At 39.4% G+C, this 25,526-nt stretch overlaps 1 protein-coding gene across 9 annotated transcripts in view; it reads left to right on the forward strand.

The window, feature by feature from the left end:
- The window catches only part of GDPD4 (glycerophosphodiester phosphodiesterase domain containing 4), a 148,804-nt gene extending 123,504 nt beyond the window's left edge, over positions 1-25,300 (forward strand). For 6 of the 9 annotated variants that reach the window (XM_059883237.1, XM_059883236.1, XM_059883235.1 and 3 more), the window contains one exon: positions 24,240-25,300. In XM_059883237.1, the coding sequence (XP_059739220.1) occupies positions 24,240-24,730 (491 nt within the window). In that variant the 3' untranslated portion in view covers positions 24,731-25,300. Of the gene's footprint in view, positions 1-13,144; positions 13,907-24,239 lie in introns of those variants that run through there. The other 3 variants (XM_059883238.1, XM_024987545.2, XM_059883239.1) reach the window with 2 other exon arrangements.
- The last annotated feature ends 226 nt before the right edge of the window (positions 25,301-25,526 follow it).

Raw genomic sequence — 25,526 nt, forward strand, 5'->3', positions numbered from 1 at the left:
TGGAAACAAAATACCACAGACTAGGGGCTTAAATAACAGAAGTTGATTCTTCTCATAGTTCTGGAGGCTAGAGGTAAAAGATCAATGTGTCAGCAGGTTTGGTTTCTTCTGAAGCCTCTTTCTTTGGTTGCAGATAGCCACTTTCTTGCTGTGTCCTCACACAGCCTTTCTTCTGTGCACACACTTCTACCCACCACTGCCCAGTGTCTGTTTGTGTGTTCAAATTTTTTCTACTCTAGTCAGATTGAATCAGGGCCAACCCCATTGGCCTTGTTTTAGCTACCTCTTCAAAGGCCCAGTTTCCATATATAGTTAGATTTTCAGGTACTGGAGATTATGGCTTCAACATATCAATGTGGGGCACAAAATTCAGCCTGTAACAATAATCCAGTGAAGAAATGAACAGAATATGGAATAGCTGAGGAATGCATGAATGAGAGAAGTTTTGAAGCAAAACTCTAAGATCTGTTTAAATTGTGATGAAATACATGTCTAAAATGCCTTAGAAAAGTACAGTTAACTTGACCTCAGCTTCACACCATGTTGAAATGTTGATATGGAAATAAGGTGAATAAGAAATAAATGGAAAATTTTCCTGTTTTTTATAGTGTTTACAGTAGCCCATTTAGAGAAACCATTTTTTTTTTTTTTTGGTCTAAGTAAATGTGTTGAAAGCTGTTTGAGTACCTCTAAGAGACACTTCTAGGGGCTCACCCCAACTCCTAGAAGGGGTGGGGCCAAGTTCAGAATCAGAAAAGGTACAAAGATGACCGAAAAGAAGCCAAAACCACAGCCCAGATTCATTTAGGTTGAGGAGAACAGAGCTTTGAACACTAAGCATAATTCACATCTTGTACCATGACCACCTCTGAGATGGGCATATACTGCTGCACCTAATGCTGCCTCCAGTCGGCTTTCATCACCTCCCTAGCTTTAGGATACACTTGTCAGCCCTTTAAAGAAGTTCATCCTTTGTCTTCTGTCTCATAGTTTCTTATGAAAAGTCTTATAAAAACATCTTCCATTTAAAAAATCATTGTTCATCTACTGGTAATATGTCCTTTTTCACTGGCTGCTTTTTAAGGTTGCTTCTTTTATTATTGGTTTTCAGTAATTTTATTATAGTTTATTTTGTTGTGTTTAAGTGTGTATATGAGTGAGTGTGTGTGTGTGTGTGTTCATCCTGCTTAGAGTTTTCTGAGATCCTTAGATCAGAATATAGTTTTTTTCAGTCTTTGATTTTCAGAATTTTTTTGCCTCTACCTTCTTTCTTAGTTTCCTATAAATTAGAAACTCTGTTCATTTTTATTTTTAACCTGTTTAATGTCGTGCTTCATTTGGATAGATTATATTTCTGTATATATTAGGTTTTTATTGATACAGAACAAATTACCACAAATTTGGTAGCTCAGTACAACACAAATTTATCATCTCAGAGTTTGTGTGGGTCAGGAGTCTAAGCAGGTGTTTGTCTGATCTTCTTCATAGAGTCTCACGAGGCTAACATTGAGGTGTTCACCTCGGCAGCAGTCTTATTTGAGATTTAGATTCTGCTTCCAAGATCACTGGTTATTGACTGATATTAGTTCCTTAAAGTTGTGGGACTAAAGTGCTCCTGTTTTCATAATTACTGTTGACTGGGTTTTGATTTGACTTTAGAAAACGTATCCAGTCCTCATCATTTTGTCCTCTCAAAATGTGGCAGATTTTTATTCAATGCAGGCAGGAGAATATCTCTTTAGAGTAGGTGAATTCAGAGAAAAAAGGACAAAGGAAGGAAAAATAACATATGAAACAAATAGGAGACAACTTGAAACATCAGTTAGTTCAGTCGCTCAGTCATGTCCGACTCTTTGCGACCCCATGAATTGCAGCACGCCAGGCCTCCCTGTCCATCACCAAATCCCGGACTTCACTCAGACTCACGTCCATCAAGTCAGTGATGCCATCCAGCCATCTCATCCTCTGTCATCCCCTTCTACTCCTGCCCCCAATCCCTCCCAGCATCAGAGTCTTTTCCAATGAGTCAACTCTTCGCATGAGGTGGCCAAAGTACTGGAGCTTCAGCTTCAGCATCATTCCTTCCAAAGAAATCCCAGGGCTGATCTCCTTCAGAATGGACTGTTGGATCTCCTTGCAGTCCAAGGGACTCTCAAGAGTCTTCTCCAACACCACAGTTCAAAAGCATCAATTCTTCGGTGCTCAGCCTTCTTCACAGTCCAACTCTCACATCCATACATGACCACAGGAAAAACCATACCTTGACTAGATGGACCTTTGTTGGCAAAGTAATGTCTCTGCTTTTGAATATGCTATCTAGGTTGATTATAACTTTCCTTCCAAGGAGTAAGTGTCTTTTAATTTCATGGCTGCAGTCACCATCTGCAGTGATTTTGGAGCCCAAAAAATAAAGTCTGACACTGTTTCCACTGTTTCCCCATCTATTTCCCATGAAGTGATGGGACCGGATGCTATGATCTTCATTTTCTGAATGTTGAGCTTTAAGCCAACCTTTCACTCTCCTCTTTCACTTTCATCAAGAGGCTTTTTAGTTACTCTTTACTTTCTGCCATAAGGGTGGAGTCATCTGCATATCTGAGGTGATTGATATTTCTCCTGGCAATCTTAATTCCAGCTTGTGCTTCTTCCAGTCCAGCGTTTCTCATGATGTACTCTGCATGTAAGTTAAATAAGCAGGGTGACAATATACAGCCTTGACATACTCCTTTTCCTATTTGGAACCAGTCTGTTGTTCCATGTCCAGTTCTAACTGTTGCTTCCTGACCTGAATACAGATTTCTCAAGAGGCAGGTCAGGTGGTCTGGTATTTCCATCTCTTTCAGAATTTCCCATAGTTTATTGTGATCCACACAGTCAAAGGCTTTGGCATAGTCAATAAAGCAGAAATAGATGTTTTTCTGGAACTCTCTTGCTTTTTTGATGATCCAGCGGATGTTGGCAATTTGATCTCCGGTTCCTCTGCCTTTTCTAAAACCAGCTTGAACATCAGGAAGTTCATGGTTCACATATTGCTGAAGCCTGGCTTGGAGAATTTTGAGCATTACCTACTAGCATGTGAGATGAGTGCAATGTGCGGTAGTTTGAGCATTCTTTGGCATTGCCTTTCTTTGGGATTGAAATGAAGACTGACCTTTTCCAGTTGCTGGCATATTGAGAGCAGCACTTTCACAGCATCATCTTTCAGGATTTGAAATAGCTCAACTGGAATTCCATCACCTCCACTAGCTATGTTCGTAGTGATGCTTTCTAAGGCCCACTTGACTTCACATTCCAGGATGTCTGGCTCTAGGTCAGTGATCACACCATCGTGATTATCTGGGTTGTGAAGCTCTTTTTTGTACAGTTCTTCTGTGTATTCTTGCCTCCTCTTCTTAATCTCTTCTGCTTCTGTTAGGTCCATACCATTTCTGTCCTTTATAAAGCCCATCTTTGCATGAAATGTTCCCTTGGTATCTCTAATCTTCTTGAAGAGATCTCTAGTCTTTCCCATTCTTTTGTTTTCCTCTATTTCTTTTCATTGATCGCTGAGGAAGGCTTTCTTATCCCTTCTTGCTATTCTTTGGAACTCTGCATTCAGATGCTTATATCTTTCCTTTTCTCTTTTGCTTTTCTCTTTCCTTCTTTTCAGAGCTGTTTGTAAGGCCTCCTCAGACAGCCATTTTGCTTGTTTGCATTTCTTTTTCTTGGTGACGGTCTGGATCCCTGTCTCCTGTACAATGTCACGAACCTCATTCCATAGTTCATCAGGCACTCTGTCTATCAGATCTAGGCCCTTAAATCTATTTCTCACTTCCACTGTATAATCATAAGGGACTTGATTTAGGTCATACCTGAATGGTCTAGTGGTTTTCCCTACTTTCTTCAATAAGTCTGAATTTGGCAATAAGGAGTTCATGATCTGAGCCACAGTCAGCTCCCAGTCTTGTTTTTGCTGACTGTATAGAGCTTCTCCATCTTTGGCTGCAAAGAATATCATCAATCTGATTTCGGTGTTGACCATCTGATGATGTCCATGTAGAGAGTTTTCTCTTGTGTTGTTGGAAGAGGTGTTTGCTATGACCAGTGCATTTTATTGGCAAAACTGTATTAGCCTTTGCCCTGCTTCATTCTGTATTCCAAGGCCAAATTTGCCTGTTACTCCAGGTGTTTCTTGACTTCCTACTTTTGCATTCCAGTCCCCTATAATGAAAAGGACATCTTTTTTGGGTGTTAGTTTTAAAAGGTCTTGTAGGTCTTCATAGAGACATTCAGCTTCAGCTTCTTTAGCATTACTGGTTGGGGCATAGACTAGGATTACTGTGATATGAATGGTTTGCCTTGGAAATGAACAGAGATCATTCTGTCGTTTTTGAGATTGCATCCAAGTACTGCATTTTGGACTCTCTTGTTGACCATGATGGCTACTCCATTTCTTCTGAGGGATTCCTGCCCACAGTAGTAGATATAATGGTCATCTGAGTTAAATTCACCCATTCCAGTGCATTTTAGCTCGCTGATTCCTAGAATGTTGACATTCACTCTTGCCATCTCTTGTTTGACCACTTCCAATTTGCCTTGATTCATGGACCTGACATTCCAGGTTCCTATGCAATATTGCTCTTTACAGCATCGGACCTTGCTTCTATCACCAGTCACATCCACAGCTGGGTATTGTTTTTGCTTTGGCTCCATCCCTTCATTCTTTCTGGAGTTATTTCTCCACTGATCTCCAGTAGCATATTCGGCACCTACTGACCTGGGGAGTTCCTCTTTCAGTATCGTATCATTTTGCCTTTTCATACTGTTCATGGGGTTCCCAAGGCAAGAATACTGAAGTGGCTTGCCATTCCCTTCTCCAGTGGACCACATTCTGTCAGATCTCTCCACCATGACCCACCCGTCTTGGGTTCCCCCAGGGTCATGGCTTAGTTTCATTGAGTTAGACAAGGCTGTGGTCCTAGTGTGATTAGATTGACTAGTTTTCTGTGAGTATGATTTCAGTGTGTCTGCCCTCTGATGCTCTCTTGCAACACCTACTGTCTTACTTGGGTTTCTCTTACCTTGGGCGTGGGGTATCTTTTCATGGCTGCTCCAGCAAAGCGCAGCCGTTGCTCCTTACCTTGGCCGAGGGGTATCTCCTCACCACCGCCCTTCCTGACCTTCAACGTGGGATAGCTCCTCTAGGCCCTCCTGCACCCGAACAGCCACTGCTCCTTGGATGTGGGGTTGGTCGTCCTGGCCGCTGCCCCTAGTTTCAGGTGTGGGGTAGCTCCTCTTGGCCGCTGCCCCTGGCCTCGGGCGTGGGAGCGTGGGGTAGTTCCTCCCAGCCACCGCCCCTGGCCTGTGGTGTGGGGGCTTGGGGTAGCTCCTCCCGGCTGCCGCCCCTGACCTCCGATGCGGTGTAGCTCCTCTCGGCTGCTGCCCCTGACTTAGGATGCAGGGTAAAGCGCAGGCGGCTGCGACTAGTGCACTAAAGCGCGGCCGAGAGGAGCTATCCCATGTCTGAGGTCAGAGGAGAAGCCGGGAGGACCCCATGCCCGAAGGGCAGCGGCCAAGAGGAGCTACCCCACGTCCGAGGTCGGGGCAGCAGTCAAGAGGAGCTACCCAAATCTGAGGTCAGGGGCGGCGGCCAGGAGGAGCTACCCTGCATCCGAGTTCAGGGTCGACAACCGAGAGGAGCTAACCTACGTCCAAGTTCATGAGCTGCGGCCGAGAGGAGTTGAAACGTGATCATCATTAATTCAACTTCTTTGTTAACCATTAAATATCAATAAAACAAATACTCAAAAGTAGAGACTTCATGCAAGATAGGAAAAAAGCAAGACCCAGCCATATGCTGTCTACAAAACAAATGTTTGAAATACAAAGGTTCAAATAGATTACAGAGTGAAAGGATGGGCCAGTGATATGCCATGCAAACAATAAATATAAAAAATATTTTCTGAAAAAATAAACTGTGAAACATGGGAAATTACTGGAAACAAAGATTTCATGATGAAAATGTCAGTATATCAGGGAAGACATTGTAGTTATAACTGTTCTAAGTTAGTAAAAGAGTTTCAGAACATGTTAGTCAACAACTGAAAGAGAGATCATAGTTGGAGATTTTAATGTTTGTCACTTAGTACTTAAAATACCAATTAAACACAAAAAATAAAACAAGAATGAATATAGAAGTCTGAACACTTTCAGCCACTTTGACCTAACTGGCATATAACATTTTACCCAAGAACTACAGAATATACAGTATTTTCAAGTGTATCTGGCAAGTTTCTTCAAATAGAGTACACAACAATCCTTTCAACAGCCTGGGAGAGAGAACTGATTTACCTAAATCATAGAAAGAAACAAAAAATTAAGAAAAATGAGGAGACAGAGGAATATAGTCCAATCAAATGAACAAGACAGAAAACTCAGAAAAACAACTAAATGAAACCAAGATAAGCAGTCCACCTGATGGACTTCAGTATAATGATCATAAATATGCTCATCAAACTCAGGAAAGGATAAACATAGTGAGAACTTTAACAGTGAGATAGAAAATATAGTACCAAAGAGAAGTTATGACTAAACTAAAAAATACAGTAGAGGTGCTCAACAGCAGAGTGATGAGGTGGAAAAATGAATGAGCAAGCTAAAAGATAAAATGGTGGGACTCCCTCAGACAGGGCAGCAAAATGAAGAATTTTAAAAAGTGAAGATACCATATGTTGCCTTTAGGACAACATTGTGTGGAATAACATTTGCATTATATGGGTCACAGAAGGGGAAGAAAGAAAGGACCAGAAAAATTATTTTAAGAAATAGTGACTAAAAAATTTCCTAATCTGGGGACGCAAACAGATCTCTTGGTCCAGAAAGCAGAAAGAGCTCCAAATAAGATGAACCCAAAGAGACACACAGATAAGACACATTGCAACTAAAATGGTAGAAGTTAAGAATAAAGAGAATCCTTAAAGCAGCAAGAGAAAAGTAACTCAGGGTAATAAAGGAGTGTCATGATATATTCAAAGTGCTGAAAGGAAAAAACTTGACATCGCAGACTGTGCACAGCTAGTTTAACATTCAGAATTAAGGAGAGATTAAGAATTTTTAGGATAAACAAAAGCTAAAGAAATTTATTACAAGTATACTTGTTCTGCATGAAATATTAAAGGGACTTCTCTAAACTGAAAAGAAATGACACTAAATGTTAAAGAGAAAACATGCAGTAATTAAAATCTCACTGGAAAATATACATATATAATAAAGGCAGGGGTTCAATCACTTATAAAGCAAGCATTAAGATTAAAAGACAAAAGTAGTAAAAATGATGTAAAATTTCAGTAATTAAAAATGCGTAAAATAAAAAGATGTAGAAAGTGTCATCAATAGATGAATTTCAGAAGACTAAAATCTTACAAAATATATTCCATGACCACAGAAAAATTAAATTAGAGACAAACATTAATATGACATCCATAAATACCTCTAGATTCCAGAAATTAGTGTATTTCTTAACACTGAGTGTTAAAAAAATAAATCATAAAGGAGGTTGATTGGAAAAGAAGAAGTAAAACTCTGTTTGCAGATGACATGATCCTCTACATAGAAAACCCTAAAGACTCCACCAGAAAATTACTAGAGCCAATCAGTGAATATAGTAAAGTTGCAGGATATAAACTTAACACACACAAACCCCTTGCATTCCTATACACTGCTGCTGCTAAGCCACTTCAGTCGTGTCCGACTCTGTGCGACCCCATTGACGGAAGCCCACTAGGCTCCCCCGTCCCTGGGATTCTCCAGGCAATAACACTGAAGTGGGTTGCCATTTCCTTCACCAATGCATGAAAGCAAAAAGTGAAAATGAAGTTGCTCAGTCCTGCCCGACTCTTAGCGACCCCATGGACTGCAGCCTACCAGGCTCCTCCATCCATGGGATTTTCCAGGCAAGAGTACTGGAGTCGGGTGCCATTGCCTTCTCCATCCTATACACTAACAATGAGAAAACAGGAAGAGAAATTAAGGAAACAGTTCCATTCACCATTGCAACGGAAAGAATAAAATATTTAGGAATATATCTACCTAAAGAAACAAAAGACCTATATATAGAAAACTATAAAACACTGATGAAGGAAATCAAAGAGGACACAAATGGATGGAGAAATATACCATGTTCATGCACTGGAAGAATCAATATAGTGAAAATGAGTATATTACCCAAGCAATCTATAGATTCAATGCAATCCCTATCAAGCTACCAACGGTATTTTTCAGAGAAATAGAACAAATAATTTCACAATTTGTATGGAAATACAAAAAACCTCGAATAGCCAAAGCAATCTTGAGAAAGAAGAATGGAGCTGGAGGAGTCAACCTGCCTGACTTCAGGCTATACTACAAAGCTACAGTCATACAGTCATGGTACTGGCACAAAGACAGAAATATAGATCAATGGAACAAAATAGAGAGCCCAGAGAGGCAATGGCACCCCACTCCAGTATTCTTGCCTGGAAAATCCCATGGATGGAGGAGCCTGGTGGGCTTCAGTCCATGGGTTCGCTAGGAGTCGGACGCGACTGAGCAATTTCACTTTCACTTTTCACTTTCATGCATTGAAGAGGGAAATGGCAACCCACTCCTGTGTTCTTGCCTGGAGAATCCCAGGGATGGGGGAGCCTGGTGGGCTGCCGTCTATGGGGTCGCACAGAGTCAGACACGACTGAAGCGACTTAGCAGTAGCAGCAGCATGGACAGTTTATCTTTGGCAAAGAAGGCAAGAATATACAGTGGAGAAAAGACAATGTCTTTAACAAGTGGTGCTGGGAAAACTGGTCAACCACTTGTAAAAGAATGAAACTAGAACACTTTCTAACACCATACACAAAAATAAACTCAAAATGGATTAAAGATCTAAATGTAAGACCAGAAAGTATAAAATTCCTAGAGGAAAACAGGCAAAACATTCTCCGACATACATCACAGCAGGATCCTCTATGACCCACCTCCCAGAATATTGGAAATAAAAGCAAAAATAAACAAATGGGACCTAATTAAACTTAAAAGGTTTTGCACAGCAAAGGAAACTATAAGCAAGGTGAAAAGATAGCCTTCAGAATGGGAGAAAATAATAGCAAATGAAGCAACAGACAAAGAATTAATCTCAAAAATATACAAGCAATTCCTGCAGCTCAATTCCAGAAAATAAATGACCCAATCAAAAAATGGGCCAAAGAACTAAACAGACATTTCTCCAAGGAAGACATACAGATGGCTAACAAACACATGAAAAGGTGCTCAACATCACTCATTATCAGAGAAATGCAAATCAAAACCACAATGAGGTACCATTTCACTCCAGTCAGAATGGCTGCTATCCAAAAGTCTACAAACAATAAATGCCAGAAAGGGTGTGGAGAAAAGGGAATGGTTGGTGGGAATGCAAACTAGTACAGCCACTATGGAGAACAGTGTGAAGATTCCTTAAAAAACTGGAAATAGAACTGCCTTAGGACCCAGCAATCCCACTGCTGGACATACACACCGAGGAAACCAGATTTGAAAGAGACACATGTACCCCAATGTTCATCGCAGCACTGTTTATAATAGCCAGGACATGGAAGCAACCTAGATGTCCATCAGCAGACGAATGGATAAGAAAGCTGTTGTACGTATACACAATGGAATATTACTCAGCCATTAAAAAGAATACATTTGAATCAGTTCTAATGAGGTAGATGAAACTGGAGCCTATTATACAGAGTGAAGTAAGCCAGAAAGAAAAACACCAATATGGTATACTAATACATATATATGGAATTTAGAAAGATGGTAACACTAACCCTATATGGGAGACAGCAAAAGAAACACAGATGTATAGACCAGTCTTTTGGACTCTGAGGGAGAAGATGAGGATGGGATGATTTGAGAGAATAACATTGAAACATGTATATTATCATATGTGAAACAGACCACTAGTCCAGGTTCATTGCCTGGGGCAGGGTGCTCGAGGCTGGTATACTTGGATGACCCAGAGGGATGGAATGGGGAGGGAAGTGGGAGGGGGGTTCAGGATGGGGAACACACATACACCCGTGGTGGATTCATGTCAATGTATGGCAAAACCACCTCAATATTGTAAAGTAAGTAGCCTCCAATTAAAATAAATTTAAAAAAAAAAGGAGGTTGGAAAATATTTTAAAGGATAATGCATGTACAGTAGCTAAAGTTTTGTGGTATAGCTAAAGCAGGACTTACAGGGAGATTTCTAAGTTTAAATCTTAGAAGAAAGATTGGTTTAGTATTCATTGTTTCTACCTTAAAAATCTAGGAAAAAATTAAGTAAATATTTTCTAAGTAAAAGAAGGAGATAATAAAGACAGCAGGAATCAAAGACATAGAAAAGACACAAACAGAGAAAATAAAAAGTTGGTTCTTGAGAAGATTAATAAAATTTATGAACTTGTAGCAAGATGAGAGAGAGATTGCCAATATGATATATGATGGAGAAAAAACATCTGACAAAATTCAACATCCACTCATGATAAAAACTCTTACCAAAGTAGGTATAGAGGAAATATATCTCAAGATAATAAAAGCCATTTATGACAAACCTGTAGCCAACACAATACTCAGTGATGAAAGCTTAAAGCCTTCCCTCTAAAATCTAGAACAAGACAAGGATGTCCACTGTCACTTCTATTCAATATACTGTTGAAAGTCCTAGCCACAGCAATTAGATAAGAAAGAGAAAAATAAGTTTCTAAATTGGAAGAGGTAAAATTGTCATTTTACTATGATATGATACTATATATAGAAAACCCTAAAGACTCCATACACAAACTACTAGAACTGATAAATGAATCCAACAAGGTGGCAGAATATAGGATTAACATACAGTAATCTGTTGCATTTATTTAAACTTACCAATGAAATATGAGAAAAGGAAAGTAAAAAAATAATTTCTTTTAAAATTGTATAAAAAATACTTAGGAATAAACCTGACTGAGGAGGTGAAAGGCTTATATGCTGACAACTATAAGAAGTTGATAAAGGAAATTGAAAGTGATTGAAAAAATGGCAAGATATCCTATGCTCTTGGATTGGAAAAGTTAATATTGTTCAAATGGCAATACTCCCCAAAGCAGTTTACAATTTTAATGTGATTTTTATCAAATTACCCATAAAGTTTTTTACAGAACTAAAATAATTCTAAAATTTGAATGGATCTATAAAAGACTCAAAATCACCAAAGCAATCCTGAGGAAAAAGAACAGTCCCTGGGAAGACATAATCCTCCCAGATGTTGTACAGCACTACACATCTGTAGTAATCAGATCATGGTAATGGCATAAAAACAAACATATGGATCAATGGCACAGAATAGAGAGCTCAGAAATAAACCCATACACCTATAGGCAGTTAATCATCGACAAAGGAGGCAACAATATACAATGGAGAAAAGACAGTCTCTTCAGTAAGTGGTGTTGGAAAAGCTGGACAGCCACATGTAAATCAATAAGGTTAGAACACACCCTTTCACCATACACAAAAATAAACCCAAAATGGCTTAAAGATTTAAACATTTTAAGACATAACACCATAAAATCTTAGAAGAGAATATAGGCAAAACATTCTCTGACATAAATCATACCAATATTTTCTTACGTTCATCTTTCAAGGGAAAGACATAAAAGTAAAAATAAACAAATGGGACCTAATCAAACTCATAAGCTTTTCTATAGCAAAGAAAACCATAAACAAAGTGAAGAGACAACCTACAGACTGCAAAATATGCAACCAAAAAGGGCTTAATTTTCAAAATATACAAATAGCACATACAACTCAATAACAAAAAAACAACTCAAGTGAAAAAGAGACAGAAGACCTAAATAGACATTTTTTACAAAGAAGACATACAGATGGCCAACAGACTCATGAAAAGATGCTCAGTATCACTTAATTATTAGAGAAATGGAAATCAAAGCTACAATGAGGTATCACCTCAAACCCATCAGAATGGCCATTATTAAAAAGTAAAAATAACAGATGCTGGAGAGGGTGTCAAGAAAAGGAAACCCTTCTACATGGGTGGTAGGAAAGTAAATTGATGCACCCAGTATGGAAAACAGTATGGAGGTTCCTCAGAAAAATATGAGTTGCCATGTGATTTAGTAATCCCACCCCTGGGAATATGGACAACATTCTAAATTGAAAAGATATATGCACCCCAGTATTTATGGCAGCACTATTTACAATAGCCAAGATGTAGAAGCAACTTAAATGTCCATTGATAGGTGAATGGATAAAAATATGGTTTATAATGGACTACTACTCAGCCATGAAAAAGAATGAAATAATGATATTTGCAACAAAATGGATGGACCTAGAGATGATCATACTAAGTCAGAAAGAAAAAGACAAAGGAAAAGACCATAAGATACCACTTATATATGGAATCTAAAATGTGAAACAAATGAACGTCTATATGAAACAGAAACAGACTCAGAGACATAGAAAACAAAATTATGGTTACCGAAAGGGAAAGGAAGGGGTCGGGGAAAGATAAATTAGAAATTTTAGATTAGCAGATACAAACTACTACAACAAGATCCTACTGTATAGCACAGGGAACTGTTATTTCCTTTGATAAACTGTCATGGAAAATAATTTGAAAAGAATAAATATATATGTATATATGCATAACTGAATCACTTTGCTGTGTACCAGAGACTAATACAACATTGTGAATCACTATACCTCAATTTTAAGAAATAATAAATCAATAATACCAGCTCTTACCGCTTTCTTCTATTTGACGTTGTACTGGATATCCTAGCCAGTTCAGTAAAATAATAATAGGCATAAAGGAAGAAATAAAACTCCTTAATTTGCATTTATTATTATATGAAAAATTTTAAGGAGTCAGCTGAAAAACCTACTAGAACTAAAAAGTGAATTAAGCAATGTCTCAAACTCCAGCACCTTGATGAATTGAAGACCATAGGAAAGTCTGGGTAGGGAGAGAAGTAGTGGAAAAAAATCTGAGATGGTAATTGAGGGGCTGACATTTTAAACATGACTAGAATCTTACCACGTGACTGGCAAATATTGGAGAAGTGACATTTGCAGAATCTGTGTTTTTGTCTTTTCTATCCCATAGAATCTCTGAGTACAAGCCTCCGAACAAGAGAAAGTAAGAATCAAGGACCTTCATGTATATCCATAGATCCTGTCTCCCGAGTTACGGAAATTCCCTGGACTCATGCAGCCCTCTCCCCAGCTTTAACCAAGAATGTAAGGAAATACCCAGACTCCAACCGTGTTTCAGTAGTCCCCATGAAGAAAGCCAGCAAATCAGAGCCAGTCAGCAAAACCATCAAGACACCAGTGCCTGGCGAGGATGACATTAGACACCTGGTCCCCACTTTGAAGGCCTCTGAATCCATCCAAGCACCCGTCCGGGAGTCTGCCAGAGAGGCCACCTTCCAATCTTCATCAGCCATGAAGGCAAATGGAACATTTTCCTCCATAGATGTCTCTCATCCTCAGAAACAAACTGAAAGGCCCCCCAATACTAAATCTTCCGAGGAATCCCTTCCTGTTTTCACCACATCCAGCCCATCCTCCTCCTCCTAAGCCTGTCTGCAAAGAATTAACCACAACTTGCTCCCTTCTTCCTCTTCTTCTCTGTGCCTGAGGATGGTGACAGTGAAGAGGGGTCAGGTAGTGAGTGTAGAAGAGCTGCTGAGGCTCTCAGGAAAACCATTCTGGTCTAACCTTTCTCTAAAGAGTACATATCAAGGGGACAAACAAGGGGAAAATAGTTGTAATCTTGGAGCTGGAGCTGGTTGTTCTCTGGGTATTAGGTTTTAATCTCATCTGTAATGAACATCAGCATGTAAATAAAGGCAACTCTCAGGAACTCAGAAGGTAAATGGTGTATTCTTTGGACCCCACTGTGATCATTCAGGCTGACAAAGACTAGAGGATAAGTGCCAAAGTGATGCCATCCTGAGAATGAGAGGTGGCATACGTGTGAGTCAGGGGCAAAGATCTCATCCCACACATGCATTCTGTCATCTGGCGTGAAGTGGGGTGCTTTATAATACCTTGTTCACTGATTCCCCAGTGGGGTGATGGGCATAATCCCATACCAACACAGTAACTCTAGTTCTTGAGTCATCAGAGCCACAGCAAGTGTCTAAAGCTTTATCAACCTGAAGAATCTGAGAACAGAAATGCCTGGGGTATACCAAGTGAAAGAAGTAGTGCAGTGAGAAAAAAATGGAGTATTTTAAAATACATTACTAATCAAACACAGGCATAAGCTCAAGAACCTTGTCTTCTTGACTGACTCTAAGAGTAGGATATTGCCACTCTCTCAGATAAGATTTAATCTAGTATACATAATCTAGTCAAGATTATTACATCAAGATTATCATGTTATTATCAAGTTAAGATAAATCTAGTTATTTATATGAAAGTGAAAGTGAAGTTGCTCAGTCGTGTTGGACTCTTTGTGACCCCATGGACTGTAGCCCACTAGGCTCCTCCGTCCATGGGATTCTCCAGGCAAGAATACTGGAGTGGGTTGCCATTTCCTTCTCCAGGGGATCTTCCTGACCCAGGGATCGAACCCAGGTCTCGTGCGTTGCAGGCAGATGCCTTAACCTCTGAGCCACCAGGGAAGCCCAGTTATTTATATATATATATAAATAATTGAATAATTATTTAAGATAAAGTGGAAGATCTATCACCAGACAGGAATAATTAATTGTCAAATGAACTCATTCCAACAATAATAGTTCTTGGAATCCAGAAAAACAAAAGTGACATGTTTTGGGATTGGAAAAAGCCTGGGAAGAATTAGAACTGGAATTTGAAGATTGGTATGATTTGGAAAAGGAGAGGAACAGAGAGTGCACATTAAGTAGACTAGACATTAGTCAAATAAAATTTTAATAACTATTTTTGTTGGTTTTTAAGAAACGTGATAAAATATATTTACATAACAAAATTGATTACCATTTTTAAGTATATGACTCAGTGGCATTAAGTATGTTCACATTGTTGTGTTGGAATGGAAACCATGGAACTTTTTATTTTAGCTTTCTTTTGGTTTCCATTTGCACAGAATATCTTTTTCCATCTCTTCACTTTCAGGCTGTGAATGTCCTTAAAGTTGAAGTGAATATCTCTTATAGGCAGCATATAGTTAGGTCTTGTTTTTTTATTCATTCAGCCACTCTGTGTCTTTTTAGAAAATTTAGTTCAGTTACATTTAAAGCAATTTTTGATAGGTATGTGCTTTTATAATTTATGCTAGTTGTTTTCTGCCTGTTTTGTAATTCTTTCTTTTCTTCCTTTCTTCTCTGTCTTTGTGGTTTGACGATTTTCTGTAGTGGCATGTTTAGATCCCTGTCTCTTTATCTTTTGTGTCTAGTACAGGTTTTTGCCTTATGATTACCATGAGGTTAAATAAAACGTATTTTTAACAGTCTATTTTAAGTTGATAGTAATTTAAAATTGAACACTTTAAAGCTAAAGCTCTGTTTTTACTGTACCCACAGTGATCTATGTTTTTGATGTCACAATTTACCTATTGTGTATCCATTAACAAATATTGTAGTTATTTTTTACTACTTTTGTCTTTTATCCTTCATACTAGAGATATAAGTGATTAACATATCACCATTACAACATTAGATTATTTTCAGATTTAACCATGTACTTACTTTTACTAGTGAGATTTACATTTTATATTTTATATATTTTCAACATTTAAAATAATGTAAAATATTTTACATTAAATATTTTACATATTTTCCTGTTACTAGTTCGTGCCCCCTTTGCTTCAGTCTAAGGAAGTCCCCTTAACAGCTCTTGTAAGGCCAGTCAGGTGGTGGTGAATTCTTTCGTCTTTCAGCTCTTGCTTGTCTGAAAACCCTTTAACTCTCTTTCAATAACGAAGGATTCCTCTGATGGGCAGAGTCTTCTTTGTCAGTAGTTTTTTCCCCCAGCACTTTGAATATATTGTGCCACTCGCTTTTAGCCTACAAAGTTTCTGGTGAGAAATCTGCAGATTGCCTTTTGGGGATTCCCTTTTACATAACAAGTTATTTTCTCTCGCTGATTGTAAGATTCTCTTCTTGTCTTTAATGCTTGATAATTAATTATAGTACATCTTGCTTGCTGTCTCTTTACATTATCTTATTTGGACCTCTCTGGACTTCCTAGATCTAAATGTCTGTTTCCTTCTCCAGGTTAGGGATGTTTTAAGCTATCCTTTTTTCAAAGAAGTTTTGTTTCTTTCACTCTCTCTTTTACTTCTGGAATCTCTGCTGCTGCTGCTGCTGCTGCTAAGTCGCTTCAGTCGTGTCCGACTCTGTGCGACCCCATAGACAGAAGCCCACCAGGCTCCCCCGTCCCTGGGATTCTCCAGGCAAGAACACTGGAGTAGGTTGCCATTTCCTCCTCCAATGCATGAAAGTGAAAAGTGAAAGTGAAGTCGCCCAGTCGTGTCCGACTCTTAGCGACCCCATGGACTGCGACCTACCAGGCTCCTCCATCCATGGGATTTTCCAGGCAAGAGGACTGGAGTGGGTTGCCATTGCCTTCTCCGCTGGAATCTCTACAATGTGCATATTGTTCCTCTTGATATGGGCAAATAAATCCATTAAACTATTTTCACTATTTTTGATTCTTTTTGTTTCTCTGGTTGGGTAAATTCCACTGTTCCGTCTTCAAGTTCATTGATCATTTCTTCTGGCTCATCAAGTCTGTTGTTGAACCTCTCTATTGAATTTTTTAGTTTAGTTATTGTATTTCTCTACTCTGTGATTTGTTTGGTGCTTTCTTATATTTTGTATTTCTTTGTTAAAATTCTCATTTTATTTATGCCTTGTTCTCCTGGTGATCATCTTTAGGCCCATTATTTTGAACTCTTTATCAGATAAATCACTTATCTCCTTTTCATTAAGGTCATGTTCTTTCATTTGGAAGATATTCCTCTGTTTATTCTTTTCCCTTGGCTCTGTGTTGGTTTCTACGCATTAGATAAAACAGCTACCTCTCCCAGTCTTGAAGGAGTGGTATGGTGTAGGAACTGAACCTTATCTATCAACCCGGCCCTAGCTTACACATTTGTAGTTGGCAGAGATGTCTGCTTGGTTCATAGTGGCCCCAGAAGATGAGAGAGTTCCAAGTACTCTCAGTGTTCCAAAGGGGAGGATCTTAGTCAGCACTTTGATACAGGCTGATTAGAAGCCAGACCCTCAGGTAACAACTTTTAAAACTATGCAAATATACCACTTTCAGGGGCAGACTGGGAGATGCATGTTTCTGTCTTTTCCCTTTGCACTGAGCCCTAGAGGGACTGATTGTTGTGAACTATTTCTTTCTTAGCTACCATCCCAATGAACCTATGAACACAAGCCCTACTGGCCTCCAGAGCAAGGCTGTGGGATATATCCTCTGGATGGCAGCCACGAAAGGCTTGGCACTTTATGTATGCACAAGCTCTTTTCTTGGAGAAACCTGTGATGTGGGGCAATGTAGAGGGAAAGAGTAATGATGGCAATCACTGATCTCCCTGTTATCTGGAGAGGATTACAGGCCCCTCTAGGGGTGATCTAGGTGTGATCACTGACCTAGAGCCAGACATCCTGGAATGTGAAGTCAAGTGGGCCTTAAAAAGCATCACTACGAACAAAGCTAGTGGAGGTGATGGAATTCCAGTTGAGCTATTTCAAGATGATGCTGTGAAAGTGCTGCACTCAATTTGCCAGCAAATTGGGAAAACTCAGCAGTGGCCACAGGACTGGAAAAGGTCAGTTTTCATTCCAATCCCAAAGAAAGGCAATGCCAAAGGATGTTCAAACTACCGCACAATTGCACTCATCTCACACGCTAGTAAAGTAATACTCAAAAAAGGAGTACGTTAAGGCTGTATATTGTCACCCTGCTTATTTAACTTATATGCAGAGTACATCATGAGAAACGCTGGACTGGAAGAAGCACAAGCTGGAATCCAGATTGCTGGGAGAAATATCAATAACCTCAGATATGCAGATGACACCATCCTTATGGTAGAAAGTGAAGAGGAATTCAAAAGCCTCTTGATGAAAGTGAAAGAGGAGAGTGAAAAAGTTGGCTTAAAGCTCAACATTCAGAAAGAAGAGATTAAGAAGTGGCAGGAGTACACAGAACTAGACAAGAAAAGTCCTAATGACTCCGGATATCCATGATAGTGTGGTCACTCATCTAGAGCAACACATCCTACAGTGTGAAATCAAGTAGGCCTTCGGAAGCATTACTGCAAACAAAGCTAGTGTAGGTGCCAGAATTCTAGTTGATCTATTTAAAATCCTCAAAGATGATGTTATTAAAGTGCAACTGTCAATATGTCAGCAAATTGGGAAAACTCAGCAGTGGCTGTAGGACTCAGTTCAGTTCAGTCATTCAGTTATGTCCGCCTCTTTGCAACCCCATGGTCTGCAGCATGCCTGGCCTCCCTGTCCATCACCAACTCCCGGAGTTTACTCAAACTCATGTCCATAGAGTTGGTGATGTCATACAACCATCTCATCCTCTATTGTCCCCTTCTCCCAGCTTCAATCTTTCCCAGTATCAGGGTCTTTTCCAGTGAGTCAGCTCTTCACATCAGGTGGCCAAAGTTTTGGAGTTTCAGCTTCAGCATCAGCCCTTCCAATGAATAATCAGGACTGATATCCTTTAGGTTGGACTGGCTGGATCTTCTTGCAGTCCAACGGACTCTGAAGAGTCTTCTCCAACACCACAGTTCAAAAGAATCAATTCTCCAGCACTCAGATTTCTTTATAGTCCAGCTCTCACATCCATACATGACTACAGGAAAAACCATAGCTTTGACTAGGTGGACCTTTGTTGGCAAAGTGATGTCTCTGCTTTTTAATATGCTGTCTAAGTTGGTCATAACTTTTCTTCCAAGGAGCAAGTGTCTTTTCATTTCTTGGCTACAGTCACCATCTGCAGTGATTTTCAGTTCTGTTCAGTGTCTCAGTCGTGTCCAACTCTTTGCAACCCCATGAATCACAGCTCGCCAGGCCTCTCTGTCAATCACCATCTCCCGGAGTTCACTCAAACTCAGTCCATCGAGTCAGTGATGCCATCCAGCCATCTCATTCTCTGTCATCCCCTTTTCCTACTGTCCCCAATCCCTCCCAGCATCAGAGTCTTTTCCAATGAGTCAACTCTTTGCATGAGGTGGCCAAAGTACTGGAGTTTCCGCTTTAGCATCATTCCTTCCAAAGAACACCCAGGGCTGATCTCCTTTAGAATGGACTGGTTGGACCTCCTTGCAGTCCAAGGGACTCTTAAGAGTCTTCTCCAACACCACAGTTCAAAAGCATCAATTCTTCGGCACTCAACTTTCTTCACAGTCCAACTCTCGCATCCATACATGACCACTGGAAAAACCATAGCCTTGACTAGACGGAACTTGTTGGCCAAGTAATGTCTCTGCTTTTCAATATGCTATCTAGATTGGTCATAACTTTCCTTCCAAGGAGTAAGCGTCTTTTAATTTCATGGCTGCAATCACCATCGGCAGTGATTTTGGAGCTGAGAAAAATAAAGTCTGACACTGTTTCCACTGTTTCCCCAACTATTTGCCATGAAGTGATGGGACCAGATGCCATGATCTTCCCATGAAGTGATGCAACCGGATGCCATGATCTTCATTTTCTGAATGTTGAGCTTTAAGCCAACTTTTTCACTCTCCTTTTTCACTTTCATCAAGAGGCTTTTTAGTTCCTCTTCATGTTCTGCCATAAGGGTGGTGTCATCTGCATATCTGAGGTTATTGATATTTTTCCTGGCAATCTTGATTCCAGCTGGTGCTTCTTCCAGCCCAGCGTTTCTCATGATGTACTCTGCATATAAGTTAAATAAACAGGGTGACAATATACAGTCTTGATGTACTCCTTTTCCTATTTGGAACCAGTCTGTTGTTCCATGTCCAGTTATAACTGTTGCTTCCTGACCTGCATATAGTTTTCTCAAGAGGCAGGTCAGGTGGTCTGGTATTCGCATCTCTTTTAGAATTTTCCACAGTTTATTGTGATCCACACAGTCAAAGGCTTTGGCATAGCATAGTCAATAAAGCAGAAATAGATGTTTTTCTGGAACTCTCTTGCTTTTTCCATGACTCAGCAAATGTTGGCAATTTGATCTTTGGTTCCTCTGCCTTTTCTAAAACCAGCTTGAACATCAGGAAGTTCATGGTTCACATATTGCTGAAGCCTGGCTTGGAGAATTTTGAGCATTACTTTACTAGCGTGTGAGATGAGTGCAATTGTGCGGTAGTTTGAACATCCTTTGGCATTGCCTTTCTTTGGGATTGGAAGGAAAACTGACGTTTTCCAGTCCTGTGGCCACTGCTGAGTTTTCCCAATTTGCTGGCAAATTGAGTGCAGTACTTTCACAGCATCATCTTTCAGGATTTGAAATAGCTCAACTGGAATTCCATCACCTCCACTAGCTGTGTCCGTAGTGATGCTTTCTAAGGCCCACTTGACTTCACATTCCAGGATGTCTGGCTCTAGGTCAGTGATCACACCATTGTGATTATCTGGGTTGTGAAGATCTTTTTGTACAGTTCTTCTGTATTCTTGCCATCTCTTCTTAATATCTTCTGCTTCTGTTAGGTCCATACCATTTCTGTCCTTTATCGAGCTCATCTTTGCATGGAATGTTCCCTTGGTATCTCTAATTTTCTTGAAGAGATCTCTAGTCTTTCCCATTCTGTTGTTTTCCTCTATTTCTTTGCATTGATCGCTGAAGAAGGCTTTCTTATCTCTTCTTGCTATTCTTTGGGACTCTGCATTCAGATGCTTATATCTTTCCTTTTCTCCTTTGCTTTTCACTTCTCTTCTTTTCACAGCTATTTGTAAGGCCTCCCCAGACAGCCATTTTGATTTTTTGCATTTCTTTTCCATGGAGATGGTCTTGATCCCTGTCTCCTGTACAATGTCACGAACCTCATTCCATAGTTGTACAGGCACTCTATCAGATCTAGTCCCTTAAATCTATTTCTCACTTCCACTGTATAATCATAAGGGACTTGATTTAGGTCATACCTGAATGGTCTAGTGGTTTTCCCTACTTTCTTCAATTTAAGTCTGAATTTGGCAATAAGGAGTTCATGATCTGAGCCACAGCTCCTGGTCTTGTTTTTGCTGACTGTATAGTGCTTCTCCATCTTTGGCTGCATCTTTTTGGCTGTAGTTCATACTTTAATAGTCTCTTCAAGAAGAGCTCCTGCATTTATGGTCAATTAATCTACAACAGAGGAGGCAAGAATGTACATAATGGTGAGAAGATAGTCCATTCAATATGTGGTGCTGGGAAAACTGGGCAGTCACATGTAAATAGTGAAATTAGAACATTCCCTCACACCATGTACAAAAATAAACTCAACATATTTTAAAGACCTAAGTGTAGGATGTGACACCATAAAGCTCCTAGAAGAGAACCTGACATAAATCATAGCGATATTTTCTTTGATCAGTCTCCCCAGACAAAAGAAATAAAAACAAAGAAATGGGACCTAGTCAAACTTAAAAGCTCTTGCACAGCAAAGGAAAACATCAGTAACAAAAAGACAACCTAAAGAATGGGAGAAAATACATGCAAATGATGCGACTGACAAGGGATTAATATCCAAAGAATACAGACAACTCATACAACTCAGTATAAAAAATCCAGTTAAAAAATGGGCAGAAGATCTAAGTAGACATTTTTCCAAAAAGGACATACAGAAGGCCAACAGGCACATGAAAAGATGCTCAACATCACTAATTGTTAAGAAAATGCAAATCAAAACCACAATGAGAAATCACCTCACACTGGTCAGAGTGGCTGTCATCAAAAAGTCTACAAATAACAAATGTTGGAGAGATAGAGATACCATATGATCAGCAGGTCCACTCCTGGGTGTATATCTGGAAAAAAAAAAAACATTAGTTAAAAAAGATATATGCAACCCCAGTGTTCATAATAGCACTATTTATAATAGCCAAAGCATGGAAGCAACCCAGTGCCCATCAACAAATGGTTAAGAAGATGTGGGATGTATGTGTATGTATGTGTATATTACTAAGCCATAAATGAGAATGAATTATTGCCATTTCTGGCAATGTGGATACACCTAGAGGATATTATGCTTAGTGAAATGTCAGACAGAGAAGATAAATATTGAATAACTTATACATGGAATCTAAAAAAAGTACAAATGAATCTGTATACAAAACAGAAACAGACTCACAGACATAGAAAACAAGCTTATGATTACAGAAGGGACAGGAAGCGGGGAGGGGCAAATTAGAGGTGTGGGATTAACAGGTACAAACAAGTCCTACAAAGTATGTTCTCTGACCATATGGAATTAAAGTTGAAACTAATAAAGATATATGGAAAATCCTCAATATTTGGAAACTAACATACTTCTAAATAACCCACAGGACAAAGAAGGACAAACATTACCTGTTTGCCAGCAACAAGGATTTACTGTTTAGCACAGATGAATTATACCCCAAATCTTATAATAACACTTAATGAAATATAATCTGCAAAAACACTGAATCAGTACGCTGTATGCCTGAGACTAACACAACATTGTAAATCAGCTGTACTTCAATAGAAAGCTATCATTTCTCCACTGAATTACCTTTGTATGTTTATGAAAAATGATTTCTTTATTTATTTGTGGGTCTGCTTCTAGACTCTCAATTTCTGTTTTATTCATCTGTTTATATTTATGCCAATATCATATTACCTAGATTACTGTAGCTTTATAGCAAGTCTTAAAATCAGGTAATGTTTGTCCTTCTTTGTCCTGAGGATTATTTAGAAGTATGTTAGTTTCCAAATATTGAGGATTTTTCCAGGTGTCTTTATTACCTTCTACTTTAATTCTGTATGGTCAGAGAACATACTTTGTATGACTTAATCCTTTTAAATTCATTATCACAATTTGAGGCCCAGGGTATGTTCTATCTTGGTAAGTTTTCCATGTGCATATGGAAAGAATATGTATTCTCTTATTATTGGGTAGACTGTTCTATAAATGTCAATTAGATAAAGTTGGTTAATGGTGTTTTTCAAGTCTTCTATATCGTACTGATTTTGGTTCAGTTATTGAGAATGAAGTATTTAAATCTTTAAGTGTAATTGTAGTTTTGTTTATTTCTCTTTGCTGTCCTATTTTTGTCTGCTTTAAGTGTTTTGAAACTCATAGTTGCATAAATATTTAGAATTGTATATCTTCTTGATAAGATAATCTCTCTATTTGATTATGAAATTACTTCCTTTATTCCTGGTAGTATTCTTTGCTCTGAATTACTTGGTGTAGTATTAACAGCAACTTCATCTTTCTTTTCAGTAGAGTTAATATGGTATATCTTTTTCTATCTTTTTACTTTTAATCTATATGTATTTTTATATCTAAAGTGAGTATCCTATAGACAGTATTGTGGGCTTACCTCTTTAGGTTATCATGTTTACCTGTGGCGGATTCATTTCGATATTTGGCTAATACAATATTAGCCAAAACTAATAAAACTAATACAATATTGTAAAGTTTAAAAATAAAATAAAATTTAAAGAAAAAAAAACTATTATTATGAACTCTTAATTTAAATAAGTTTTTTTTGTGTTTATCCATTTAAAAAATTGTCTAGAGTATGAAGTAGGTCTGAATTCTCTAGCTCTCTATTACCAGTTTTTTTTTTTTTTATCAGTAAATTAGTTTAAAAAAAATTAACAAGCACCTAGTGTGTGACAAATATTTTTCTGGTAATGGAAGTATAGTGGCAAGGAAATCAAAGTCCTTTCCCTCAAGAATCTAACAGTCTAGTGTTCATTTTTTCTATATGAGCTGATTTGGAAGCAATTATAATAAAACACACACACCACACACACACACACACACACACATATATATATAATCTTTAAGCTAATGTTAGTCCCTTCTTTCTGAGAGCTTCCTTGGTAAGCCTCACACTCATATAATGGACTTTTTTGTGCCAGGCAGAATTGAAGGGCTTGATATAAGCTTGCCCAAAATCTTAGGGGAGGAAGCTCAGAAGAATGAGCCTGGGGAGATGGGAATGATTGTAACATTTAATCGGTAACTATGAGTTCACCACATAAAAAACATAGATTGTGGTATTGTGACATTGAGGAATATGTGCTTATGTCTTTTCTGTCTTCTACAGACATTGAGGAAACAGCCTCTAACATGGAAAAAGGGTCATTGGAAACCCTTGGACTCTTGCCATCTTCCAGCCAGCCTAGATCAAAAGAACCCTCAGCTACCCAAGCTCCTTCTGTATCACAGCAGCCCCCGGGGAGGAAGCTGTCACACCATCAGGATCCTCCTAAGAGAAACATGCTACCAGGGGTTGCCAAGAACATCAGATCACCAGTGTCCCCCAAGGGGAATGTCAAACCACCTGTGTCTCCCAAGGAGAAAATCAAGCCACCAGTGTCCACCAAGGGGGACATCAAACCACCAGTGCCACTCAAGGGGGAGGTCAAACCACCAGTGCACCCCAAGGGGGTGATTAAACCACCAGCACCCCCCAAGATGGAAGCCAGACCCCTAGCATCCCCTAAGAGAGAGGTCAGAGCACCAGTGCCCCTCAAGGCAGTGCCCTCTCCAGAGGGCAGGTTTAATCGCCAGAGGCCCACAAGGGGGAGGTCATAGCACCAGCATCCCCCAAGAAGACCATCAAACCAAGTTCGTAGCTAAGTGATCATCAGACAGACACCTCCCCCACAAGTGAAACATAATGACCCCCCTACCACAAAGAGTCTAGATCCACAGAACCCACCAAAGACACCCCAGCCCTGAAATTCAACCCTGAGACCCCTGTTGTTGAATCCTCCTCTGAGGAATCCTTTTATATAGTACATTCCTCCTCTACTAGTGTGTCATCATTCTCGTACAGGATGTTCTTGGAGGAAATTTAGCCACAGTCGCTTTCTCCTTCCTCTCTGTACCTCAGGGTGACCTGATAGTAGAGAAAGGTCAAGAAAGGAGTTCAGGAGAGCTAGGGAGATTCTCAAAAAACCATTCTGGTCTAGCCTTTCTATAAAGAATGCATTTCAAGGGGATGAGCAAATGGAAAATACTTGTTATCCTGGAGCTGGAGCTGGTTTCTCTCCGGGTGTCACAGGATTTGTCTCATTCTAACCCTTCATAGTATTCCCCACTAAGGAGTGGCTGTGGTGAACATCAGCGTGTAAATAAAGGCAACCTCTCAGGAACTCAGAAGGTAATTGATACAATCTTTGGGGCTCTCTGTGGTCACTCAGGCTGACAAAGACAAGGGAGGAGTGCCAGAGTGATGCCGTTCAGAGTCAGAGAAGGAGAGGTGGCATGGGCATGAGCAGGGCAAAGATCTCACCCCACTCACACATCCTGTTGTACAGTGTGCATGGGCTGCTTCCTTATAGTTTGTCGCTGGCTGATTCCCCAAGGGGATGATGCGCTCAATCCC

The sequence above is a fragment of the Bos taurus genome, chromosome 29, assembly GCF_002263795.3.
Source record: "Bos taurus isolate L1 Dominette 01449 registration number 42190680 breed Hereford chromosome 29, ARS-UCD2.0, whole genome shotgun sequence".
Taxonomy (NCBI): Eukaryota; Metazoa; Chordata; class Mammalia; order Artiodactyla; family Bovidae; genus Bos; species Bos taurus.